Genomic DNA, 26,444 nt, shown 5'->3' with positions numbered 1-26,444 from the left:
ATACTGCAGTATGATAATTAGATATATCACTGCTTTGAAATACTTATTTAGGTAGGTTAAAGTGACAACTTTGGGACTCTCAGCTCATCAACTTAGTAGGTAGATGCCACTCTGAAAACAGAAGAGCATTTTCTAGTACGACAAGTCTGAACCACTTGGATATTTTCTTCTTAATTACATGAAAGTCCTTTCCTTTCATTCAAAGTCCTACAAAAATAATGCTGGCATTTGGGGAAAAAAAATAAAAGAAAAAAAAAGGTAAGTTTGGGGATTACAGATTTTTACCCTCTCTTCTCCTGAAGAAAGGAAAAGCTACATTTTAATGTAACAGTGTTTTCCTGTGAAGGTATATTCATAAGAAATCACTTACCTTTTAAAATTTGAAATACCTGAATAACCTCTAGCATACTCATAGTACAAATGCACTACTTACCATTTTGTCTAACTTTTCTATTCCTCATATTACCATATTTAATTTGACTCAGAACAACAAAAGTTAGGAATAGCTTTTATAACAGGTGAAAGCACCTTTCCCTTTACACTTCTTTATTTATAAAAAATGGCTCAAACTGCATCAGATAAACAAATCAGTGAGATTACACTGAAGAATTGTTTTTAGACAAATATATTATTTCAGTTTGGTTTAGGACATTATGAAATTAGAATAAGCACAAAGGAATAGAGCAAATACTTCCCAAAGTAAAAAGAAAAACAACTTAAGTAAATACATACTTCTCTTATTTATCAAATAAAAGTTCCTGAGAAAAATTTTAAACCAAACTGTCATCTTGAATTATTTTTTGATAATTTGCCCACAAAAGTATGTTGAATATACAACATTTCAGAACTATAAAACTCAAAGACAGCATTATCTGAAAAATTGTTCAAATGGTCAAAAAATGCCATGAATATCTAGACTGTAAGTAATGTTATAAAGCAATGTAACAATCCTATTTAGTAGAGTCCACTTTACACTTTGAAAATAGAAGCAAACTGTTTCAAATTAGATGCAAACAATGATAGAGAAGCTTCATAAAACTCTAGCATATGAAAACAACTGTGCAGCTTTTCCTTCTCCCTTGTCATCCAAACTTGAATTTAGATTGATAACTAGAGTATGAAAGAATAAATGTAACAAAGAAGTTAATTTAATAGTAAAACTGAAGTATTATTACTTTATTTTTCAACAGGTCATGGGTTTCGAGCTTTTCCTTCTATATGTTTTAGGACTTAAAACACACTCAGTGCTTTGGTTTCATGAGCTGAATTCTGACAACCCTGGTAACTCTACCAATATACAAAATTGCAAATATTTCAAAGTTTTATATCAGCATAACAATAGACACCCTGTTAATGATTTTTTTTCCCCCTAGACATCTTTCACATATACTTTACGTACTGTTTCTTTTTTTTTCCCCGTTCAGCATTAACATTCAAGAATCTATGCTTTAGTTACATGGATTGCCCTTTCTTTGAAGACTATTTAAAAGCCTAAAAAAGTCTGAAAGGCTAATACACCTTAAAATCTCAGGGTTTGTTTTTTTTTTTTCCTTTCCTTTTTTTAAAAACAGAAACTCATAAGACACTATCAGCAATTAATACCATTACTCAAAATACTAATTTTCTCTCAGATAGAGAACTAAAAATAACAGGCAATTAAGCAGTTGGATATACTTACTAAGATAATCTTCATGTCTCTTTTTCATTTCTGACAACAATTGCTAACCGCAGCCAGAGAAATCTAACTTTAATTAGGCTCATTCCACTTCAAATAGATAGGAACCTTCTTTAAAAGTATTCACAGAAAAAAAAAAAGTTTTAGTTAAAATAAGTTAATTTTTCCCTGGCAGATAACAAAGCTGAGGGTACATCCTACTTCCTCTACTAACACACCTTTATGAGCTAAATACTCAGCACTATTACTACTATACTTCTGTAATCAAACTAAAGAAGACATTTTATCACAGCACACACTTTATTCAAACTTGCATTATGTCCCAGTTCATGAGAATACGAATTTTGATTTTGTAATTTGTGTGGTTAAGCAAATGGATTTTCAAGAATTGAATTTTGCTTCAGTGGAGGTCATGAAGATGACTATTATTTTCTCCATCCCATCAGTATGATACAACTTCAAACACTTTGGTTATAAAGATCTATGGAACTAATTAAAAAACAAAATAAGATTATAGAAAACATGACGGAAGTAACATTAAAAATAATTCTACACATGATAAGCAAAGGGGAATTTTCAGGAGGACTACAAAAAATTTGTATATTTCCTCCCCCCCCCCCCCCCCCCCCCCCCCTTAAATTAGCCTTGAAGTTGAAACTGGTAACTAGAAAACTCATATTCACAGTGCTTGGTTATCACAATTATTGATAAAAATTTGTTCAGTCTCAAATCTTTTTCCAAGAAGTCTATTGGATGCAACCATGCATCCAGTGTTTCAGATGAACCGTTATAATTATCTTGGAAATCTAACAGTATATTGAAGAGAGTGAAATCAAAACTGAAACACAGAGGTAGAGAAGAACTGATTTTGTAAAACAGTACTGTCTATTATAATAAATCATGGCCATTCAAGACATCACTGGGAAGTAAAAAAAACTAGAAAAGCAGGTTGCCATACCCTACATCTGTCTGTTGAGATACTTTTATGAGTGCTCCCTAACTTGCTAAAAGAAAAATAAGTGGAATTCACACAGACTTATCATGAGGGTGCAGTTTAATAATACAGCTAAAGCAGTCTAAGAGCTACCTGGCATTAAACAGAGATCTTGCTTCTCCCTTCTTCCCTACCATGCTCCTATCCCCACAGCAGTACTGACATTCATCTCTGATCCCTGAGGTGAGAGCTGAAAATTAAATTATTCATTTTATTATGGGACTAATTTCCTGCCACTTCAGCTGAGCTGATCCACTGTACCAGAGAAAAGCCAATGCTGACCAAAGAGAGAAGACAGGAACACGTGTGTGTTTGGGAAAGACAAAGCAAAGCTACCAATTTTGACAGCAGCAAGCCCTGATTTAGCTATGTGATCTAAGCACAGAGCAGGCAAGCTCTCTTCTGTCCAACTAAACCTGATTTGGAATTACTCAAATATGCAGCTCCACCGTTAAGTTTAAAGAGCAGTGAAATGAAGCCAGGACAGGCAGGGTACATTAACCTCTTGAAATAGCAAATGGGATCTGGAAGAAGATAAATTCTACAGCACATAGTAATCTAGCTCACACAGTTCCAAGCCCTTACTGGGAATCAAATATATTAATGAGTAAAATATACGTAGCAATATACTATCACCCAACTTCACCAAACAGTCACTTGTACACGTGTGCTCAGCTGCTCATTATTAAGACCTTCTCAAGGTTACTATACTCCAAGAAATACCAGTAGCACTAATTGGGTTGGTACAATTAGCTAAAAATCCACTAATTAAATAAGTAAATCACCTCATTTTGACCATAGCAGACGAAGAGAGAGCTTATGCAGACAGATTCACTCATATATTTGATACCGAATGCCACCATTGACTTCCAGTAGGTTAAGCAACCAGGGAAAAACAGTAGGGAATAAACTCTACCACTAGCAAGCCACACACCAAGTGCATACCTCGGTAAAGCTCAACTACATTCATTAGGGCTTTTACTATTATAACTACATGAAAAAATAGGCCTTAACTGAAATAGTTCTATAACTCTAAGGCAGAACAAAGTGCTCACTACAGGATTAGTCAAACTGCAACTAAAAAATTAATATTCCAGTAAGTCATGGTAAAAGATAAACATGAATTTGTCCAGGTAAATAATTAAAATAAATATCCAAACACAAAAACAAAAGGATCAAAAGATTAAAGGCAATTTGTAGTTCATTGGCCCCCATTAACCAATTCTCTCCATTCCACAAGTCATACAGACATATTTGCTCTCCTTCATGCTCTCCCATTCCCCAATCCTTCATAAACTAAACATGAGATGTCCTGTTAATACTATCCGCTTTTTCCTTACAGTTCTGTTTGCAATGCCTCCAAATATACTGCTTTATTAACCAACCCTAGACATAGCAGTATATTATGGCAAGCACTGCTAGCTGACAAACAATTCAAACATTTCACTGTTAGTTATTTTCACATGGATTCTCCTCCTTGATTAAAGTGAATAGAAAGATGTAAAATAGTAAGATTTCTTTGCCCAATTAGGCCTGAAAAAACTGTATTATATATTAATAAAAAAATTGCTGAGACATTGTGAATGGTTGATTTTTCTTAAATGAGACATACATAAAAACAAATTAACAATTTAAAAATATAATCTAGGCAAGTGCTTCAAAAGAGTGCTAAGGGTTTTTTTTAAAGCACTAATATTTAGGTCTATATTTTTATCTCCTTTGATGCAATGTAATTTACCTGGAGGAACCTTGGGATTTTTTCATTACAACAACTCAAAAATATTTAAACAAATTAAAAAAAAACCACCCAACCTTCTGAATTGCAGAAAGATATGCATGTATTTTAAAGTGATTACAAAGTCTCAGAATACACTGCTCTTCACAAAGATCAATTATAACAGGACTATAAACATCAGAGTCTAAAAATTGCAGCAACTTAAAAATAGAGCAATTAGTACTTTCCACACAAAAAGAATGGTTGAATTCCAACTGAGGAATCTGATAGGTGGTATAAAACAGAAGATGTAAGGAGGAAACGAGACCTATAAAAGGGTCTCAGGAAGCTCCTAAATAAAGTAGAACAAGCCAAATCATAAGAAACAAACAGGATAAAATACAATTTAGCTCCACAAAGTCTATTTAATAATGAGTTAGGAAACAACCTGTTAGGGCTCTCTTTCAGCACCTATCATTTCTAGCCGCTTTCCCACTGCAGTCAAAATCAGCGCTGCCACACAGCACTGAAGACTGGTACAGAAGTACCAAGTTCTCAGCACCATGGATGGGCACAACACAGGTCTCTGCTTACTTGTGGATCTTCTTCACCTTTTCCATGGTGCAAAGCAGGAATCCTCCATGTGTAAAACCAAATTCAAATGCTGTTTATCTTACTTATCACAGTCATCCCTCTCATCAGCTACTCTGCACCACTTTCAAAATACTTTCTACTGGACAATAGATGGGCACATCAGCAGGGTGAGAGTGGGGGAACATATTCCTAGAAACTGAAAAAGTGAACAGTGGTTATCCCACAGCAAGCTGAGATAATGATGAACAATTTCTGTGTCATGCTATAGTTGTATATATACATATATGTAAGTGTTTCATAATACATGAAAGCAAAGAGTGCTTCAAAGAGAATTGACAGGTAAGTCGAAAGTTTCAGATCACTGAGCGGCTTGTCTATGTTGCAGATCTTTTACAGAGGAATGCATATGATGTTTTCTGGATTTATGTAGAAGATAGAATTGGGTTTTCAGTATTTTCAAGACTTGAATTCAAGAGAGTTTTGTGTAAGCTTTCTTCATTCTTTGCCTACCCAAATCACACAGCTAAAAATATTCTATTCAATTACCAAAGAATAGTTCACAGAATATTGTTCATGTTTATGAGAATTTCAGTCAACTTCACTGATGTTATGAGAATTACTATAAAACATCATGAAAATTATTAAGAAACAGCACTGAAATATACCTTTGTATGTGGAAACTACATTACTGGTGATTTGCATTGAGAGAAAATTTAATGTGATCAAATGGAACTTGTGGCATTGAATTTTCATATGACAAGAGTGATTTACATTATTTTGAATAGTTTTTCATGCAAGTTTTACAATGGCTTTAAAAAATGAGGAAATGTTTTCTTAATACTTTTACAACTTGCAAGAAAATGTTAAAATGTCAATTACGCTTCATGTCAGTGCTTTCATCCAGATTTAATCTGTATAAGTTTCATAAATCATTTCAAACAAATGTGTAAATAAAAACATTTTAATACAGTATTGTTCAAAAAACCATGTATTTATTTGAACAAAGAAAAGCATTAAAACAGTAGAAGTTTGTTACAAAGCGTAATTCCAAAATTATCAGAAAACTTCAAGAGCATACAACAATTGGAAATAAAATTTTTTCATGTCTCATACTGAAGAAATCCCTCACACTCCTGAGCACTCTATGCTGGCAGGTTTTCCAGTATTTCTTTCCTGGTAAACCAGAAGACAGGAAGGATGATTCTATCAGTCTCCAACCACATGAAGGGCCTGAGAGGGAGAGAAGCATCCAGTTAATCCAGTCATAGCTCCTTCTTCAACTTCCATTTTATCAAAACAATTTGTCATTCCCTCAGTTTCACTCAGTTTCACTCAGTCTCTTCTAAGTAAAATAATTACAAATATGTTACAACTTTTCCACTTTATCTCCTCAAAACCCCTATGCATGAGCCTTATTCATAATTCTCCAAGGACTAGCGAATTGGTGGAACTGAATAAGAAAGGTCTAGGTATTTAGATAGCAGGATGAATTATCTCAGATTACTTTATATACTGCAGCAATCACAATATCAGCTTGGTCTTGTAAAGGAAATAAGGCATGCTAAACAAAATTTTACCTTCTAACCCTGTAAGTACTGGAAAAATCTTCTAGCAGCTCTCTGGAGTAGATGGGTTAATACTTTTTGCTCTCTGGATTACTGCCTCATCATTCAGAAATTCAGTTTTATGTACATTCTAAACAGATTTACTTACTGCACAAAAATTACAACTCTCTTCCCTGAAAAAAAACCCTCTGCTAAACTGACAACTTTTTCATATTTTATAAACAAACACTGAGGAACTACCTCAGATACAGCCATGACAACGCTCTGAAACGCTACTCCAATTATACTATGAAAATAACAATTTTTGATACAGCATTCAACAAACTATGGAAAAAACAAAATTAATAGTTTTAAATCTAATTATTTGCAGCAGATATGCTGAAAAGGAAGGAAAGGAAGCAATAACCAGTACGAAATCTCATTTTAAGGACAGGAATATTTCCTGTGACCCACAAGTGTGAATGGAAAGAGAGGTAAGCAAGAGAGCTATAGACAGACTGGCTTTTCCAGGACCAAAGAACCTTTATGTTCTCACAGTAACACTGGTCTGGGACTAAATCCCATTCCAATCCCATTAGGATTCAAGCCTGAAATAATTATTCCACAAAGTCATGACAGTATCAATTTAAAAAACACTAGGTAACAGAAGTTGCATTTAATGCCTTCTACAAAGGGATTTAAGGTCACAAGAAAAATACTTACAAGGGTAAGATCCTTCTTTCCAAAGTTTTCAGTTCATGAGTTCTTGTAAGCATCCTCAAATTGTCTCAAGCTCCTCTATTGCAAGAAGATTGCAGACAGTATCTCAATTGCCATTCCCATCTTCAGCAGCTTCATTTTTCTTGACATCCTTTATCCGACATAAAATGATGAAGTGCTACGATAGTGTTCATTTTCTGCCCTTCACGTCCTACTAACTCCTGATTTCCTCTTGATCCAACACTGCTAGGGGGTCTCAAAGTGATCTCACACAGCCATCCCACTTAGCAATGGCCTGACATGCATCCTTATTAGGATGGTGTTTCTCTTGAACTTTCATCTCTCTGGATAGTGAATAAATCCAGGTCCTCTCTGTAGTTCTAGACATACACACAAGGCCCAGTGAATTACTGAAATCAGATGTAGCGAAGCATAGCTGACTCCATGAGCAAGAAACCGCAAGCAACTGTGCAGCACAACTTAATATTCGCAAACAATGTAGATCAACAGGAACTGAGAGCAACAGGAAGGTGTATAAAGAGAGCAACGTGTGTGGCAACTTGAAATAGGACTTGCAATTCAGTGCAAAATGTCCTTGTCCACATTAAGTCAGCAAACAGTGAGCAGTCACATGGTATATCTTATCTCATTAACAAAAATGCCTCTGAAATTTCATCTACATGGACGAGATTCATTTTGACAGAACCTAATACGCTACAAAAACACAGAGCTTTCAGGAAAACTGCCCTGACAGTAATTAGCATTTGTTATAACACTGCTGTGTCATGTAGGTGGTTAGACGTAAGCACGCAACGGTTTTCCCGTACCACTAGTGTTTCAAATTCCACAGAAGCTGTTATATTATGGCACAATAAGCTCACAGATCTCTAGCATTTTTCATGGAAGACAAAAAAAAAAGTTGATATTGACATACACAATCACCTGGTATGAGAAACCTAAGGTTTAAATTCCTCCTCCTCCTAATTTAGACCAGAAATCCTAATCTGAATCTACTGTATTCCAGCAGGGGCCAGTACCTACCCCCCTCTGAAATTTTCATTACTTGTGGCTGTGCCTCTTCTGGCTTGGTTTGACAACCAAGTTCTGTCTTGCTGAAAATGTTACAGTATTCTGCTTTTATTGCAGAGTGGGGAACTAATGAGACATTACCAAATTACACTTCCATCATACCTACACTACTGGAAAGGTTGAAAGAATGCTCTCAACTTTTAACATATTCAATTCCTACATTCAGTCACTCAACCTGTTCTAATGTGTGAACTTATGTGCTAAAATTAGGTACCTCAATCCATATTAAACCATCAAAACATCTATGACTTTGGTCCTTTTAAAAAGACCCACAAACCTACTTTTTGGCATTCAGATTTGAATGAAAATGTTACTAGGCAAGTAAACTATCACTTCCATACATGTCATTTGTATCTTCAAAAGTTCTTTAACAACACTTTTACAAATGGTTTTTGGATGTCTTTAGCAGAGCAGAAAGACTCCCACCACTAGAATAAATGTGTCACACACTTGTTATGCAAGATTAAGGATTAAGGGCACTCCCAGTTGTGATAAAGCAAAAATAAACATGGCTTTCCCCCCACCAAAATATGTGACAAAACTGCAACTGTGTGTAAAGATTATCAGGATATACTGTCAGATGATCTAATCAGCACACATTTATTATTAATGGCATTGTTAAGAATAATAATTTATTATTATTCTTCAATAACCCTTTAGGACTCTTTTTTTTTTTTAATTCTAGAAAGAACCTAAAATAAAAGGCATTATCACTTTCAGTGGCATGAATCAGGACCCAAGTGACTCAGAACTGCAACACAAAGGTTTCAGTTAAATTGAGAAAAATACAAAAATCAATAGTTAAAGAAATAAATAAAGCAATTTAAGGTACAAATCAATATTCATTTAAAATCAGAGCAAGAAATAAGATCTAGAATAAAAATCTAAGGTGAATACAGAGTATTACTAGAGTAAATATTAAATACATTAATAGCTTAAACATTTTTGCTAGGAAGCATGCAATTCTGCATTTATTTCTATTTAATTCTAAATTACTTAAGCACAATTTGTAGTCTGAGTTTTGAACCCTTCTATAATTTTATTACAAATCTCAGGATTTCTGAGGTACTTCATAAATTTAATGTCACCATTTCAAGTTTAAGTAAAATGCACACTCTTATTCATTCTAACCTGAATGCATCACTCAGTGTAACTTCAATATATTAGAAAGACTCAAATCAAAAAGCTATTTAAAGACAAACCTTAGACAGTTTTTATATGTCACTGGGGGAAAATAACTGCTGTTAGCACTTTGCCAGGACCACTACTATATTGAAGAAAATACCTTCATTTTGGTATTTTTCTTATTATATAGATATTGACTTTTAAATGAGCTTTTAGAATACAGTTTTCTGAGTTTCATACATTTTCAGTCACAAAAATATCTTTTACCGTTGTTAGTTTTTGAGTTTTGTCTTTCTTCACTGGACACTTACTGGAATAACTATGCACTCCAATACAAAAATACTGACAAACTGGCAAATATATTAACAATCACCAGGGTCTCCAAATGTAAGTTGGTGGTAAAGACAAACTTATTTACCATATTAATTAAATGGTCTATTTAACATGCAATATCAATTCTCTAATCACGTCTCATTTGAACTTCTTATTTCAATTAACAACCCTGAAGTCTACTGGAGACCCTACTGTTCTAGGATCATTAAGAACATTTTCATTATCTGTCAAATGAGGGAGTAAAAGGCAGAAACTGCAAGTACTCTCAGGAGTAGGCCTCTACCCTACTTAAGAGATGATTAGGAAGAAAGCAGCAGTAGTTCTCATTAGTTGCTTAGCAATGAAATGTCCCTCTATGAAACAAGAACAAAGCGGCAGAGGTGTTGCCATGCAAATGAGTAAATGGATAGTCTATCATCCACTCAAGGATAATCTGTCCTTCATTAAATCTAATCAATCTGGATTAAGACACCAATGGGCATCTTGCATAGACAAGGTAGTCAGAATGCACTATATATAGCCTCACTGAAGTAGCCAGACAACACGTTGCTCAAGTTTACATATAAGCATTGTGTATTTTCATTGTATGTGTGCAGGACAAATAGAAATAAAAGGACAACAGTTTTAATTTAAGCCAGATTAACACTGTCATTTTTACAGTTTAACCTTACCTTTTATATCCATAGTTATATCCAAATTATTAATTAATTATTGTTAATGATAAGCCATACTCTTAATGTTCATAAGACTTAGATACCAATATATAACTTTAAGATATGAATGATATTCTAGTAAGAGATGAGCATTTAACCAATATCAGAGTTTGCCAAATAAAGTTTTCAAAAAGCATATTTACATATAAGGCCACAAACGCAACAGAAATACAGCTGTTTACGCTACTACTGTTAGTAGTGTTGTGAGCCCCAGAAAAGCAGAGCTCTTAACCAGAGAAATTTGATTACTGCTGCCTTAGTTTTCAGACCCTAATTCCAGGTTGCCATTCTTTCAGCCACAGATCCAGTTTAATAGGTTCCCTCTAATTTCCCTGCCACTCATTTAAAAAAAAAATTTCCTTCTTTCATTTTTTTTTCTTGTTTTGGTGTGGGGTTTTTTTGTTGGTGGTGGTTGGGTTTGGTTTTTTGGTTTTGGTTTTTTTTTTTTTTAAACACCTGCTCATTTCATATGTACAATGTAAAGTTTTCACAAGAAACATGAATTAGAAGAGAGAGAGAAAGGGAGAATAAAACCACCTATGAAGCAAAAAGCATCAGGAGTGGTTAACACTTCTTAACTAGAAATCAAGATGAAAGCAAATGCTAGACTGTGTTTCTTTCACCTGCTTTCAGATCTGACAAATGAGAATGCTGTCTGCAACTTCTACAGAAGCTTTTGGTTGGTTGGTTTTTGTTGGGCACGGGGTGGGGGGGAGGTTGTTTGGAATAAAAACCTGACAGATTCCTGAACTTCACTGACTACTTAAAGTCTGACTGCTTCTCAGTACATATTTAAATAGAATTATACAGATTTATAATTACAAAAATTTATTATAAAATTCATGTAACAAATTATGCTTTCATTAGCTAATCCAAATTGCTATTCAGATTAAAATGAAGATGCTGTTCCAAAACCAGTACCAATTCATAATTCAGTACTAAAACAAATCTTACCTATATATTCACAAACGAAGACTACAAAAAAAGGGGTAACAAGATCATTTATGCCCTGAACATATCCACTGGCTGGATGACGTATTGCCCAGATAAACAAAATTCTTTCAAAGATCTGAAAAAGAGTTAAAGAAACTATTAGATAATTTATCAAGTGAGGAGCACATTTTAAACAAGACGACACTTGAAAATTATACAAGGACAAATTTAATATCATAGAGTTACTAGTATAAAAATATGCATACAAAAGCAAAAAATGAACACTAGTATTCATAATTAACTTCCCATGCTAAGTAAGCTTCTCAGTTCTTCAAAAGAAAGCATTTTCAGGGTACTAGCAAATGTTAAAATCAATCTAGTATATAATTCAGTTACAGTAGTTACAACAAAGTAGCACTTATTCACTGGAGCTTTTCCAATAATATAAAATTCCTCTTTCCTCAAGAGACAGAAACATTAAATCATCTTCCCATGATTTTTCACCTCTTTGAAAGAAGTATTTTATCAGTATAGTATTCCATTTATTCCTAAATAAGAGAAAGAAGTACTTCATATAGCTTAGATTTTTTTTAATAACATGCCCATAAAGATTCTGTAATAGTTGAGCTTGCCTAATACTGCAGTGCGGGGTTTTAGACTTCAGAAGCATGTATACTGGTTAATAAAAAAATCTGAAAAGAATCAGGAAACGTAGAAATAAGGCAACTGCCTGCTGTATCACATAACCTCACCCCCTCAACTCTGTAAATTGCACCTTGCTTAGGATCTGCAGAAGCTCCCGAGGCCACAACATATCTGATCACGGGAAGGACAGCATGAGAAGAGTATGGAGCAAGGAAATCACAGAACTTATCTCTGACACAATTTAGGTCTGTGACAAGCTGTGTTTCCTCTCAATTATTTGCTTCTGAATGTGCTACATGTCTTTAAAATGCTGCAAATAAGCAGCAGAGTGAAAGCTGCTATGTGCTTTGCCCTAATTACAGGTACTCAATCAGTTATAATTTTCTGAAGAAAAAGAACATTTGCTCTTTCCCTGGAAGGTCTGCCCAAGAAACCAGAATGCAGAGGCAGGCAAGCAGAACAGAGACAAAAGAGCTCAAACCAAAGGACTATGTCGCTCTTAAGAGCGGGCCTCAATACTAATAAAAAAGGAGAGACTTTGTAAGGACCCCAGGGAGGTTGCATAGTTTGCTGCAACCCCAGAAGTCAATGAATGCTCAGGCCTAAGAAAGCCCATAAAAGACCTGCCCCGAAAGGACGCAATGGGGAGAGGAATTTTAGTTTATGAAGGCTGTATTATTTCTATTCAATCTCACTTCAAGTTTTTGCTAAATTAAGAAGTTCACTATTCTAATTCTGGTTTAAATAAAACCTTATTCTTTAGTTTAGAAGCCCTCTTACAGTCATTTTCAAGTAATGAAAAGTCTAGGCATCTGTGACTCGGCATCCTGGTGATTGAGTGTCCCATCACAGGCTTCCACATGAGCTACCTGAAGCTGAAACACATTTGTGCTTCTTGCTTTGAAAACAAGTCTCAAACATCAACATCTACCCTTCTCCCACAGGCTTCTTTTGAGAATCAACTTGCCTTAGTCTCCAGGTTCTATGTTTCCCTGGCGTGCTGAAAATCCACAGAACAAGAGAGACAGTCAACAACAGCAGACATGAAAAGCTTTGGTGGGCACTGAAACACAAGCCTTAATGCAGCTCACGTCTGATCCGTTACAGCTACAATTAAGATTTGGGTTTTGCTCAGTATGATTCCAGTTTTTGGGCAAAGATTAGGCAGAAATGGAGAATTTGTTAAATGAATGCCTCCCTAAAAGCTTCTTGTTTTCATTACTTACTTTAGCTTACTCCTTTAGCTATAAATTCTTCTTGGTGCTAGTCCTGTCACCTCATGTTTTTTAATATGCACTGCATATTAAACTGAAAAAACATCAACTTCTGCCCATCAAGCAATAGCTAGTGGGGTTTCATTGTCTGTCAACAACTGTATAAAGACCTTAAGTTCTGCCATTTACAGCTTGCTTTTACATTTTACAAAATTATACCTTTATGAAATTACAGTTGCTTATGTCATATTTTTATAATTACTGGAAAGCTACAAATCTATCTAGGTCAGTTAGCTCACTGCCATCCTTCCTGCTTCTGTCAGTTGTCATTTCTGATTTCAGTAACATTAGTTTTTCAGTATTATCAGTGTTACCATTCTGTGCCTTGCTTCAAATAAAGGACATGTTTAACATACTGCAAATACAAATAACTTTCTTGAAAACAAATTTCAGATAGAGGTGACTAGAAAAGCGTATGTAAATAGCAACTGCTGAATGCAGAATAGCATTATGCACTAGCCTAAACAAAAAACTGCTGGTGTGGTGGGGTTACAAAATATGCATAGTAAGAAACAAAACAAAAAAATCAGTAATTCAGTAAGTAACAGCTATAAAAATACTCATTGTAAAAACTATAAAAATAGTGCTTTTCATGAAGGCATGTCTCAAGTCAAATAACCCCCAAAATTGTACCACCAACCTTTCCTTTCCTCAGAACCTGATAATATACATAGTTTGCACTGCAAATTGAGATGCCTGTGGATTTCAAAGCATTATTAAAATCCAGGTATCAAAACTAAGATGTAGGCGGGGCTGTGGTTGGGTTTTTTGTTTGGGTTTGTTTTTTGGAGTTTTTTTTTAATATTACTGAGCAGGAAGCATCAGTCAGTGATTGGCACACCGGATTTAATATCCCTAAACACATCTAATCTTTTGTCTTTTAACGAAGACAAGTGTAAGGTCTTGCACCAGGGAAAACATAATCCAGGAGTGCAGCTCAGACTGGGATCCACCTGGCTGGAGAGCAGCTCTGTGGAGAGGGACCTGGGGGTCCTGGTGGACAGGAAGCTCAGCATGAATGAACAGGGTGCTGCTGCGGCCAAGAAGGCCAATAGGAGGCTGGGTTGCATCAACAAGGGCATCACCAGCAGAGATAAGAAGTCATTATCCCTCTCTACTCGGTGTTTGTCAGGCCACACCTGGAATACTGTGTACAGTTCTGGTCCCCAGTATACAAAAAAGATGTGGACAGGCTGGAGGGTGTCCAGAGAAGGGCCACCAAGATGACCAAGGGTCTGGGAAGCCTGCCGTATGAGGATAGGCTGAGAGAGCTGGGTTTGTTCAGCCTTGAGAAAAGGAGGCTTAGAGGTGATCTCATCACCATGTACCAGTACTTAAAGGGGAGCTACAAAGAAGACGAAGACTCCTCTTTTACAAGGAGTCACATGGTGAGGACAAGGGGTAACGGGTACAAGTTACTCCCAGGGAGATTCCGATTGGACACGAGAGGCAAATTTTTCACAATGAGAACAGGCAATCATTGGAATAATCTCCCCAGGGAAGTGGTTGACTCCGCTACGCTGAGCAAGTTTAAGACTCAGCTGGACATGGTGCTGGGTCATCTCATCTAGATTGTGCTCGAAAGGTTGGACCAGATGATCCTTGAGGTCCCTTCCAACCTGGTATTCTATGATTTTATGATAATCAGAAATTCAACAAATGCACACTGAAATAGTGTTTTGATTTTCCTACCCATTTTCATAAAGTCTCATTTACTGTTCTGAACTGAAAAAAGTGAGCACTGAATACCTGAAAGGCAGACTGATTTAAGTTTCTACACAGCACTCATCACTGTGTTCAAATAGGACTCATTAAAAAGGTCACCTTCCCAAAAGGTTTCCTTCCTGATTTCCAAACCAGCAACAGAAACTGGAATTACTTTTCTACTATGAACCACTACATCTCATGAGAAGTCATTACCAATCAATTATTCTCCTTTGAATTTAACTTTCATTCATGATAACAGTAAGAACTATATACATAAAGAGAAGAATCCATTAGCTTAAATGCAGATTTTTAATTTCTTGTGGGTTTTGCCACCTCAGAGGAACTCCAAAACCCCCAAAGCTTTAATCATGAAAGCTTTTGAGAATTTGATTTTTGTTTCTCTAAGTAGGGGGGGGGGGGGAAATAGGTGGGGGAAAAAAAAAAAAAATCTATGAACTATTTTTAAACCGTGTTGTTTCCTTGAAATTAGTTCTCCCATAAAATGCAAGCTTAGATGGGAAATACATACCCACGTACTATCCATTTCAGCAAAACTCAGTTAAAGATAAAGTAGAAATTTATAATAAATTACAGACTACTCCACATCAACTAATCAAATTTATTAAACCTACACTTACAGTCATTAGTCTTTAAAATAAACTTGACTCCAACTCCTCTCTCCTCCTCTTTGAGGGCCACTATTTATTTATTCCCAGTCCTTTAAGTCTTCGCTCTAACATCACCTTCCCCCCTCCCCCGATCTACATAACTCCCATAAAAAAATAAACACTTTAAACCGAATTTAAAAGGAACTCATTATTATGTGTTATCCCCACACTTCAGACTCAAAACACCTGTCTCTAAAATAAAGCATTTCATTACAGAAACTGAATTCCAGGTTCAGATAAGAAATTAAAACAGGTTTATTACCTCTAATGAAAAACCCTTTGGGAACAGACTCAGATACCACCAAGAAGAACAAAAATCCTGGAATAGTAACATCTGGAAACTGAAGTCAGAAGACATTGTGAGGTTTATACACGTGTTAGGTTTCTGGCCTTTTGACTAGCAATTTTTTTCAGCTGTCACCTACAATCTCTTCACCTCATTCTAAGTAACTTTTTTCCTAGTAGCAGTATCGTTATTCTAAATCTCTGCAGCATCAAAAATTAATATGTACAAAAACCATCATAATATCCACAATAATATTCTTGAACACTATGCCACCTTTTGAAACCCATCTTTGACCCATACTCCAATTCCCTTCTCTAGTTTATACTTCTTGCCATCTCGCCTTAAGAAAGGCGAAGTGACCGTTGCTCACCTGGGACCAGCAACATCTTCCCCCTCCCTAGAAGGGAGTCAGATCTGGGAACAACACAAGGCCCCTGTCTGCATTAAGCCCTTGCGAGTAGGAAGGGATCCCCTGTGAGGACAAGGGATTAGGCTGAGCTAGGGTAGGGCTCCAAAAACCCAGAAAGGGAGAGGAAGAAACAAGGGAGAAGTTGGATGTTATGACCCTTCCAGCATCATCTGCACTAGTCTTTATAAGATGACATCAAGCAAGATGGGCTTGGCTTAGATCACACAGAGAGCAAAGGCAAAGACATATGCAAGCCCACCGTCCCAGTAGCACACACATCTAGCCAGAAGATCAGTGGAGCTCTAAAAACATCTAACACATGAAGATCCCGTGACTCTGTAAAGTTCAGAATACTGATGGATCAGTAAAAATTAAATCAGATCTCTATCACTTCTTTATAAGTCAAATACTTCCTAGATTTCCCCTTATCCCACTGACTGCTGCTATCCACCATTTTCACATTGTTATTCTTCTGTACCTCAAAACCATTCACTCCCAACTAACAGAATATTATTAAAATTATTAATAATTATTAATAATTACAATAACAACAGTTTAATTATTATTAAACCTGTATGAGGTTCAACAAGGCTCAGTGCCAGGTCTTGCACTTGGGTCACAACAACCCCATGCAATGCTACAGGCTGGGGGAGGAGTGGCTGGAGAGCTGCCTGGCTGAAAAGGACCTGGGGGTGTTGGTTGACAGCCACCTGAGCATGAGCCAGCAATGTGCTCAGGTGGCAAAGAGGGCCAAGAGCATCCTGGCTTGTATCAGAAATAGTGTGGCCAGCAGGACCAGGGAGGTGATAGTGCCCCTGTACTCGGCACTGGTGAGGCCGCACCTTGAATCCTGTGTTCAGTTTTGGGCCCCTCACTACAAGAAGGACATCGAGGTGCTGCAGCGTGTCCAGAGGAGGGCAACGAAGTTGGTGAACAGTCTAGAGAACAAGTCCTGTGAGGAGCGGCTGAGGGAGCTGGGGTTGTTTAGTCTGGAGAAGAGGAGGCTGAGGGGAGACCTTCTTGCTCTCTACAACTACCTGCAAGGAGGTTGTAGCGAGGTGGGGGTTGGTCTCTTCTGTCTAGTAACAAGCAATAGGAATAGGATGAGAGGAAACGGCCTCAAGCTGCACCAGGGGAGGTTTAGGTTGGATATTAGGAAAAACTTCTTCACCAAAAGGGTAGTCAGGCATTGGAACAGACTGCCCAAGGCAGTGGTTGAGTCCCTATCCCTGGAGATATTTAAAAGATGGGTAGATGTGTTGCTTAGGGACATGGTTTAGCAGTGGACTTGGCAGTGCTAGGTTAACGGTTGGACTTGATGATCTTAAAGGTCTTTTCCAACCTAAACAATTCTATGATTCAATGACAATACACCTTTGTTTTACACTGTTGGGTTTTGTTTTGGTTTTGGGGGGTTTTTTTTTGGTTTGTTTTTGGTTTTGTTTTTTTAGTGTTAATCAGCTGTCACATCTCACTCCTCCAAGCTTTCTGTCATTTTTCTATCCATTTCATTACTACTCACTATGGAAGAAAAAAGGGGTTGGATCAGGAAAGATGGATGGGATAGAGTATGGATAAGGATTTTTTTTTTTTTTGAAGGGAGGGAGGCGGGTGGGTGGTGTTGTGGTTTGTTGGTTTGGTTTGGTTTTTTAACAAGAAAGCAGCAGCAATCTAGCTGTACAATGTCTTGATCACATTGATGAGAAGTATGTCCATCTACTTTACGTGGCTCAATTACACTTGTTACGTGACTCAATTTACTAAACATTCTACCCAAAGAAATGTAAGTATGACCAGCAAGCAGGGATATTGGGCTGTATGCAACAGACTAAATTAATTTAAGGAGTAATTCTATGTTACTTGCAAGAGCAATCACAGTTTCTAAAAAGCCTGGATTTAAAATGTCTATTTTAATGCAGTGTTTAAGATGCACATATCCAATGAAGCATTAGAAAAACATACCTTTGGATAAGTTTAACAAATAACTAGAAATGAAAACAATGCTGATTTTGTGAAAAAAAAATATTTGCAAACGAGGTCTCAGTAAATCACATTAAATGAATATGCTACCTGAGCAATGTTGTTATCTCCCAAAAGACAATTAAAAGGGAAAAAGACATAAATAATTTAATGATCCCACAAAATTAACTGAAACTGCATTCCAGACTGACCTTTACTGAAGAATATTTGCTACTGATGTTCTATCGACATATCGGATTGTACTTAGCAAGAAGTTACCTAGACACAGTATTTCCTTTTTATTTTAATTACTCCCAAGCAATAATAACAGAAATGTTTTATTGTGGGAGCATCTTCTACTTCTGAAGTTGACTGTCAGCATTTTCATTAAACCAGCCTATTTTCAGATTAATTATAATTCAGCTATAAAAAAAAAAAAAAATCTTCTTTCAACTGTGACTGCTTGTAAAAAATACCGCGCTAATATCTTTTTCACATTAACATACTCTCCAAATTCCCAAACAAACTCTTTAGCTCTAAGTTAATCATTCAACCAAAAAGGGCTTGTAACTATCCTGTACCTCTAATTCTTTTTAGTGTCTTATTATAGGATGCTTTCCCCAACACACTAAATATTGAACAAAAATACACATTTCAAATGTCAGAAAACCTTGACGGTATCTTCTTTAATTATCAATACAAGTTTACTCTAACATTTCTAACTGTATTACGGAAAAAGCATATATCCATGGTAAATACAAAGCTGTGTTCCTACAAACTATTATCAAGTTCACATCTAGTCTAAAGAAATGTATTAACCACCTCTTAAGAACAGTCATATAAATTTATCTTGTCTCATGCATAATCAAATAAACAAAAGAAAAAACTAGTCCAAGATCTTACAGGTATCTATTTCTATCTGACAATATCATCATTTTACTACATAACACTTTACTTCAAAATATTCTTCAAAGACTGACTGTCTTAGTATCATTTTTATTAAGCTAGTTGACTTATCCAAATAATTTGATTAAAAGAAAGGACATTCAATGTATTCTACAGAAGATTTGCCTGGAATTTCTATTTTAAAGTTGTTTCTACAGTTGTTCAGCTAATTTAGAAATAAATACACTGCCCAGCAGTCATTCTTGAAGAAATGTTCTGTACTTTGCAATCTTCCTTTAAAAACAAGGATATACACAGATTCTTACACCAGGCAAGTTAAATAGCTTCTAATTTCTCCTTCACTAAAACACGGGGGGGGGAAATACAACATCATTTTGGGGTATGTTCACCTAAACTAAGAACTAAAAAACTAAAATCATTGTACACCAGTCATATTAATTTGAGACACAGATGATCTTCACTGAAACCTTAAGAGCAGTACAATCACGCAATGTAAGGAAGTAAAAAACCCACCCCACAAAAGCCACCACTTTATGTTGAATGCAAATACATCTTTAGAATAATTTAAGAGACTACTGCTGATACAGTTCAAGAATTTCTTTCCTCTTAGAAGTACTGAACATTCTTCTTTCTGTAGCCATTTTTTCATGAAATAATTTCACCTCCAATTTCATTTTCCGACTCATTTCTAGCTACAACACTGACACTGATCATCTTCATTTCTTTAACAGTTTATTTCTTGCTGGTATTGTTTCCCTTCTTGTCCCTTTATTTTTCTTACTTTACTCCTGGATTCATCTCTAGAAAAGCTCAAGTACAACACCACTGTGCAGAAAGCAGATGGAACACAGTATTCTTATATCATTTTCTTTCAAAAAAACGTAATAGGTTATTTCTTCGAACTGATTTCTCCAAAACGTGTAGAGAAGCATTTACATTAAACAAACAATTGAAAGACCGGAAAACCAAATGAAAGCTAGTTATGCATTTAACTTCTCATATAATCTAATGAACTGTCAGCAGATGTTCTGTGTGGCTCTGTAATGATACTAACCGAACCTACATGGAAGTACATTTGAAGGTCTAACTAGAACCATTAGAAAGGAGAAGAAATTGAAGGATTTAAAGAAATAATAGAAAGAGGATGATTCACACGATCTATACTATTTATGACCTGTATACTTTACAAAGAAAAGTCCGTGTGGAGTTCAATTACCCAACAATATAGACCAACTTGATGAACATATTTATCATTAACTGATTTATATCTACTACAGTAGTAAAAGAATTTAAATAGCGTACTCAACATATAAAACTTCAAAAGAAGCAAAATGAAATAAGGAACATAAACGAGTCATGCTACAAATTCACAAAAAGAGAATTTCCCAAGTGGAAGACCATGATAAGAACTTCCAGACCTTGAATGATTTTGACAAATACATAGAACCATGGGAACTATGTTCTGGACTACTTCAAAAACACATTATTAGCAAAATATATAAAAAGCAAAAAAGGAAAAAAACCTCAAAGGCACAAGACCGAAGAAAAAAACTAACAGATTCAATCCAGGAGATTAAGGAGATGCCTTTCCTTTTACTACTCACATCTACACTGTTATTCTTAGCCTATACTTACATATCGTCATTTTTTGGACTTTTTAAAGCTAGTTCTGATGTCAAAATAGCAAGTGTTTTCAAATTAATTAATAACCAACACCATGATATCAGATTAATTAATAAAATGATTTCTAAAAAAAAAATCTTTAGATATCATTCTTACCTCTGTCACTTTGGGCTGAAGTCTTAAAACTTCAGGACTCATGCGTGGGATATCTATATGGATCTAATTAGACAGAAAGAAGAATACTGTAAAAGGAGCCAACAGGACACTTTTTAAAACAACACAATAGTTAAAACAATCCTGGTTTTACAGTATTAATTATAATCCCATTGTATCACTGTGCTGGTTTTGGCTCGGATAGAGTTAATTTTCTTCATAGTAGCTGGTACAGGGCTATGTGGGGATTTGTGCTGAAAACAGTGTTGGTAACACAGGGATGTTTTAGGTATTGCTGAGCAGTGCTTACACAGAGTCAAGGCCTTTTCTGCTTTTCACACCACCCCACCAGCGAGGAGGCTGGGGGTGCACAAGGAGTTGGGATGAGAAACAACTGGAACAGCTGACCCCAAATGACCAAAGGGATATTCCATGCCATATGACATCATGCTCAGCCTAAAAAGCTGGGGGAAGAAGAAGGAAGGGGGGGACATTCGGAGTGATGGTGTTTGTTTTCCCAAGCAAACACTACGCATGACGGAGCCCTTCTTTCCTGGAGATGGCTGAACACTTACTTGCCTGCCAATGGGAAGTAGTGAACGAATTCCTTGTTTTGCTTTGCTTGCATGCACGGCTTTTGCATTACCTATTAAACTGTCTTTACCTCAACCCACGAGTTTTCTCACTTTTACCCTTCCAGTTCTCTCCCCCATCCCATCGTGAGGGAAGTGAGCAAGCAGCTGTGTGGTGCTTAGTTGCCGGCTGGGGTTGAACATGACAATCACTATTTTTGGAATAACATGGATTTACTGTATTTCAAAACGTACGGCCAAATCTTTAAGTCATAGTTAACCTATCAATGAGGCAAAATAAAGAAACCATATACTTTGTTTTCACATTTTAGGATCCTTATATCACATTTTGATTGTTTGCAAATTATAGTCATATTGGCAATACTCATTACCTATGGGTAATTATGAGTACACGCATAGTACTACCTGTGTAAAGTCATGTTCAATTCACACCATCATATATACTTGCTACTTAAGGTCAGGCTTGAAGCTGAAAGAAATATCTCAGCTTCTTCTGTCCTAAGGAAGGCTAAAGTAGCATTGCTTAGTCTGTACTTAGTGATACAAACTATTCATGTTAATATAAAACTTGAAGAAAAGTTATCTGCTTATCTGGGTGGGCAAGAATGTTTGACATTCATATGTTTATTGAACATCTTACAGTTTCAACTTGTTAAGCAGAAATATGGAGCCAGTAAAAAACAATCACTGTTATACTTTCCTTGTACCATCCTCACTCATTTGAAGGAGGGTCTGAGCAGGAGATGAAAGATTTGAAAACCCAAATAATTTTAAATGGAAAACCATAGTAGCACCACACAGCATGACTAAAGCTGACAGTGAAAGAAATCCATTATTTCAAATTTCAGACCAAATTATTTCACATTTTTGCTTCTGAAATGTAGGAAAACAATTGATTAGAGAGCTGTCTATCAAGAAAGAATAAAGAAATAGAGAAAAACAGTAGCAGATCCAAAAAATAAAAAAATAAATAAAAAGTTTTTTAGCAGATGGCCTGTAGGTAGAAGTCCCTTCAGTAGGTGTTCTACCTGTCTATAGGTATCTTGGTGATTTTCATCATTTCTGGAATCATAGTATTGTTCAACAAATGCAAAATACTCTTTGCGTTTTCTTTTTAAAGTGCTTTCTCTTCGGTCCACATTTGCAGGAAGATAGCCCTGAAAACAACAGTGAAATGAAAAGGATATTACACTTTGCCTTACAAAAAGCACCGCTGGTATTTGATTACATGTGACAGGAAAGCTAATAAACTGATATAGTGCCATGAAGTCCTACGTGGATCAGAAAAATCCTTTAGTAAATCGGTTTTCTAATTATTCCAACTGATACAAAAGTTCAGATACAAACACCTTAATAAAACCAGCTTTTAAGAAAAGGTTTCAAGTTTTTCCACCTTTAAAAAGCAATTTCTCATCAATAATTCTAAGATGATGTTTGCCTTCCAAAGAGAAAAGCTCAAATAAGTTCAGATAAATGTAATGCTCTATGAGTTCATTAATTTCTTCATTCCTATGTGGCCATTATTGGAGCAACTTTATTAAATTTTTAAACAAAATGCATATTATCTCAGTTGCCTTCAAGTAGGAATGACATACATTAGCAAATATGTTTAAATTATGGTTAAACTTGTAATACAATGGAGTATTAATTCAAAAGCTTTAAAAACATTCTAGCTACTTTATTTCACTATTTCAGATGAGAAAAAAAGTAATTTCAAGCTTTCACTTCATCTCAACAGGTTATTAAAAGTTTCATCACAGAAAAAGACTCAACAGCACCCGTGACTGGGCTCTTAGGTGCAAGAACACTAGCTATACATCTCCTTAGCTCTTTCCCAAAAGCAATTTATAAATACTATCTTATTTTCCATAAGACATGGACACACTAAGGAAGTCTTCTGCCAGTTATGCAGGATTACACATCGTTGCATTAAGTACAAAATACATCTGAATTGTTCTTCATTGAACTCATTCCTATATATCTGAAAATCCCAATCTTCCCCCCCAATAAAAAAAATCCATTCTCATTTTCTTCTTTTGTCCAATTTGAATCCCATTTCCAGCATCTCAGACTACTTTCCATTTAAAAAACAAGCTCAGGTTACTATTGCAGCATTTTACAAAAGGAAATATGATGAATGTTATTAAATATTCAGTTTATACATAAAGTACACTTATTAGAAACACCATTATTCATGTAACTGTCTACCAAAAAGTTTCCTGAACATTCAGAAATAGTTAATGCTTTCTTGTAAGCAGCTTCATTTCAAACGGTCAACATCAATATCCCATAACACTGCAAAAAAAAGAAAGCTAGTTCATAGTTTACATACATGGCAGTCCTGAAAAAATAGTTCATATAAGAATCATTCTAAAGATAGATGGATTTGAAAGAGATCTGGACATCTAAGACTATGAGAAAAATCTAAAAATCGTATTATTCACTAGTCAAGTCAAATTAAAATATTTCTTGCCAATATTACAAAAGCTCTCCTTCCACAATAACAGCTATCACCATATTAATGGTAATTAATAAAACAGAGAAATCAAATTTATGTCAGATTTAAGTTTCCTTAAAAAAAAAATCCTCATAACATAAAAAAATCCTGTACTAGCAGTGCAGTATATATGTGCACTTATACAATGAGCCATACCCACCACAAGTAACTAATAAAACACTGTACATTTAACTACAAAAGCAACTTTCTTATTCAGTCCTAAACACTACATGCAAAAATGGAAGGGGTAAACCTAACATGCTAAAATTGCTAATTATACAATAAAATTAAATACTCAAAGTAGTAGTATACAGGTTCCATTACTCTCCTGCAACAATCCAACATCATATCCCATTTCTATAACTTCTGTTTTGCTCAACATTTAGGGAAAAATAAAAAATACACACCATACTAAAACATCAATAGATTTTTTAAATTATCTCTGTATTAAAACCATGTAAAATGTTATTCCCGTATATTTTAGTTTAAGATGACAACAGAATAAGTACAAACATATTACATTCCAGATACCTTAAGAGGTACTTGCTTTGGCAAAACTGTATCTTTTAAGATGTACTGACTTGTGTCTGGTCCCAGGTACTTTAAATTGTGCCAGCTTAACTTTTGCCTCAAGACTCAGTCTGACATTTAATATCCTGTCCCAGTGTTTTGTATTAAGTTAAATATTGAATTCTGCCTCCCGTTTATTCTCAACAGTTGGTTTTGTTTTTTTTTTCCTGTAGGATATCTTAGTTCCATTAGAAAATAATTCATTTGTGAGATCAAATGTGATTGTTCAAAGGATACCAATATTTTCTCACCAAGTATTTTTGCCATTATTCTGTTTCAAAGACTGAAGTAATCTTGCAATTGGACGTCTTGTTTCCTGTTCACTTTACAAATTAGGTTTTATTTTTAAAAGTTGGAAAGGCTTGAACACATCATCAGGGAATAAATTGGTAGAGAGTTTAATCCGTTTATTCATTAATTTCCTCCAAAGGCTTTTGCAACCATATCTTTAGTTTTGTTATTCAAAAGAGAAGTGAGCCTGAATAGTTCCTCTTGCTGTTTAGGTACAGTAAACCTAACGGTTTTGCTATATTTTAGAAATAAATCATGTAATTTTTTTTATATATACTGTTACCAGTAGACAGACATTCATAACATCAAGAGCCCCTGAGCATTACATTGATTTTCATATGCTTTTCCTTTGAAAAACTGTATTCATCAAACACATATTAACATTATTAACCTTCTGACTATGTAATAAATATCTCAACTATTCAATTTTTTAAATCATATTTTAAAAATTCCAACTTTAATGCTGATTTTACAAACAAGACAATCACCTTCTGCCTCAGATACTACCAATTGTACTCAGTTCCCCAAATAAGTCATAGTTTGGGCTTAAGTAAGACTTCTGAATAATTCCAAAACAAACACATCCAGCCTCAATTTAGCTCTAAACTATGCTTTGGTTTCTTTGCTTTTCTGGTCTTTTGCAGCTTTACAACTGATCTTTAACCAAAACAGTTTTGCTTTTGTACACTTATTTCCCCAATAGCTCCCAGTGCACCTTACAGCACAAAAGATTATCACATTACCCCCTCTTACCTGGGATGTACATTAGCAGTAGGTAACATGTTTAAACACCTAATGTGACTTAAAAATTAATTACCATTAGACAAAAGCATCATGGAGTTTATGAACACAAATACTCAATGCACTTTTTCTTCCCCACTTCAGAAAGAAGATGAAACAAGCTGCTGCCTTACAGTATAGAAAAGCAGTGATTACTAAATGACTTGTCTTTGTGTTTCTAAAATGTATTAATTGAGGATCACTTAGCAGATAAGCAATCACAGTAAGAATTTCATAAGAAAAGCTGAGAACTTTCAAAATTTTGCTATTTGGTGACAGTAAAAAAAAAAAAAACAAAAAAAACACCCCACCAAAAAAACGCACACTTTCGTAGGTTTCTTACTCAAAAAAAAATAATTAATTCTTAAAGTTAAAATAACCTGAAGACAGGTTTCTTTGCAGCGGTATGGCAAGACAGCCGAAGATAGGAATTGAACTGGCATAGATCCTGGAGTGGTTAAAACAACAGAAAAAAGGAACTCTACAGTTCGGAATTTCTCTAGACTGGGAATCTCAGGAATACTAAACTAAAATCAACTTATGGAATGAGTTGAAGCTCACGGAAAGCCCATGCTCTTACTTGAAAGTACGAAAGTGACTGCAGTTAACTTTTGCATAATTGCAATTCTCTCAGCCTCAGTGTCAGTCC

General features: G+C 35.4%; 1 protein-coding gene across 2 annotated transcripts in view; it reads right to left on the bottom strand.

Moving 5' to 3' along the window:
• TBC1D22A (TBC1 domain family member 22A) overlaps positions 1-26,444 on the bottom strand; it is a 186,957-nt gene that overhangs the window by 125,669 nt on the left and 34,844 nt on the right. For both annotated transcript variants that reach the window (XM_087765515.1, XM_087765516.1), the window contains exons 6-8: positions 22,686-22,814; positions 21,068-21,130; positions 11,456-11,570 (exon numbers count right to left, since the gene is read on the bottom strand). In XM_087765515.1, coding sequence (XP_087621641.1) covers positions 11,456-11,570; positions 21,068-21,130; positions 22,686-22,814 — 307 coding nt within the window. The remainder of the gene's footprint in view (positions 1-11,455; positions 11,571-21,067; positions 21,131-22,685; positions 22,815-26,444) is intronic.

The sequence above is a fragment of the Nipponia nippon genome, unplaced genomic scaffold, assembly GCF_047370975.1.
Source record: "Nipponia nippon isolate SJK-2023a ecotype South Korea unplaced genomic scaffold, ASM4737097v1 scaffold_3, whole genome shotgun sequence".
NCBI classification, from domain to species: domain Eukaryota; kingdom Metazoa; phylum Chordata; class Aves; order Pelecaniformes; family Threskiornithidae; genus Nipponia; species Nipponia nippon.
This window is presented reverse-complemented; position numbering and strand designations above follow the sequence as displayed.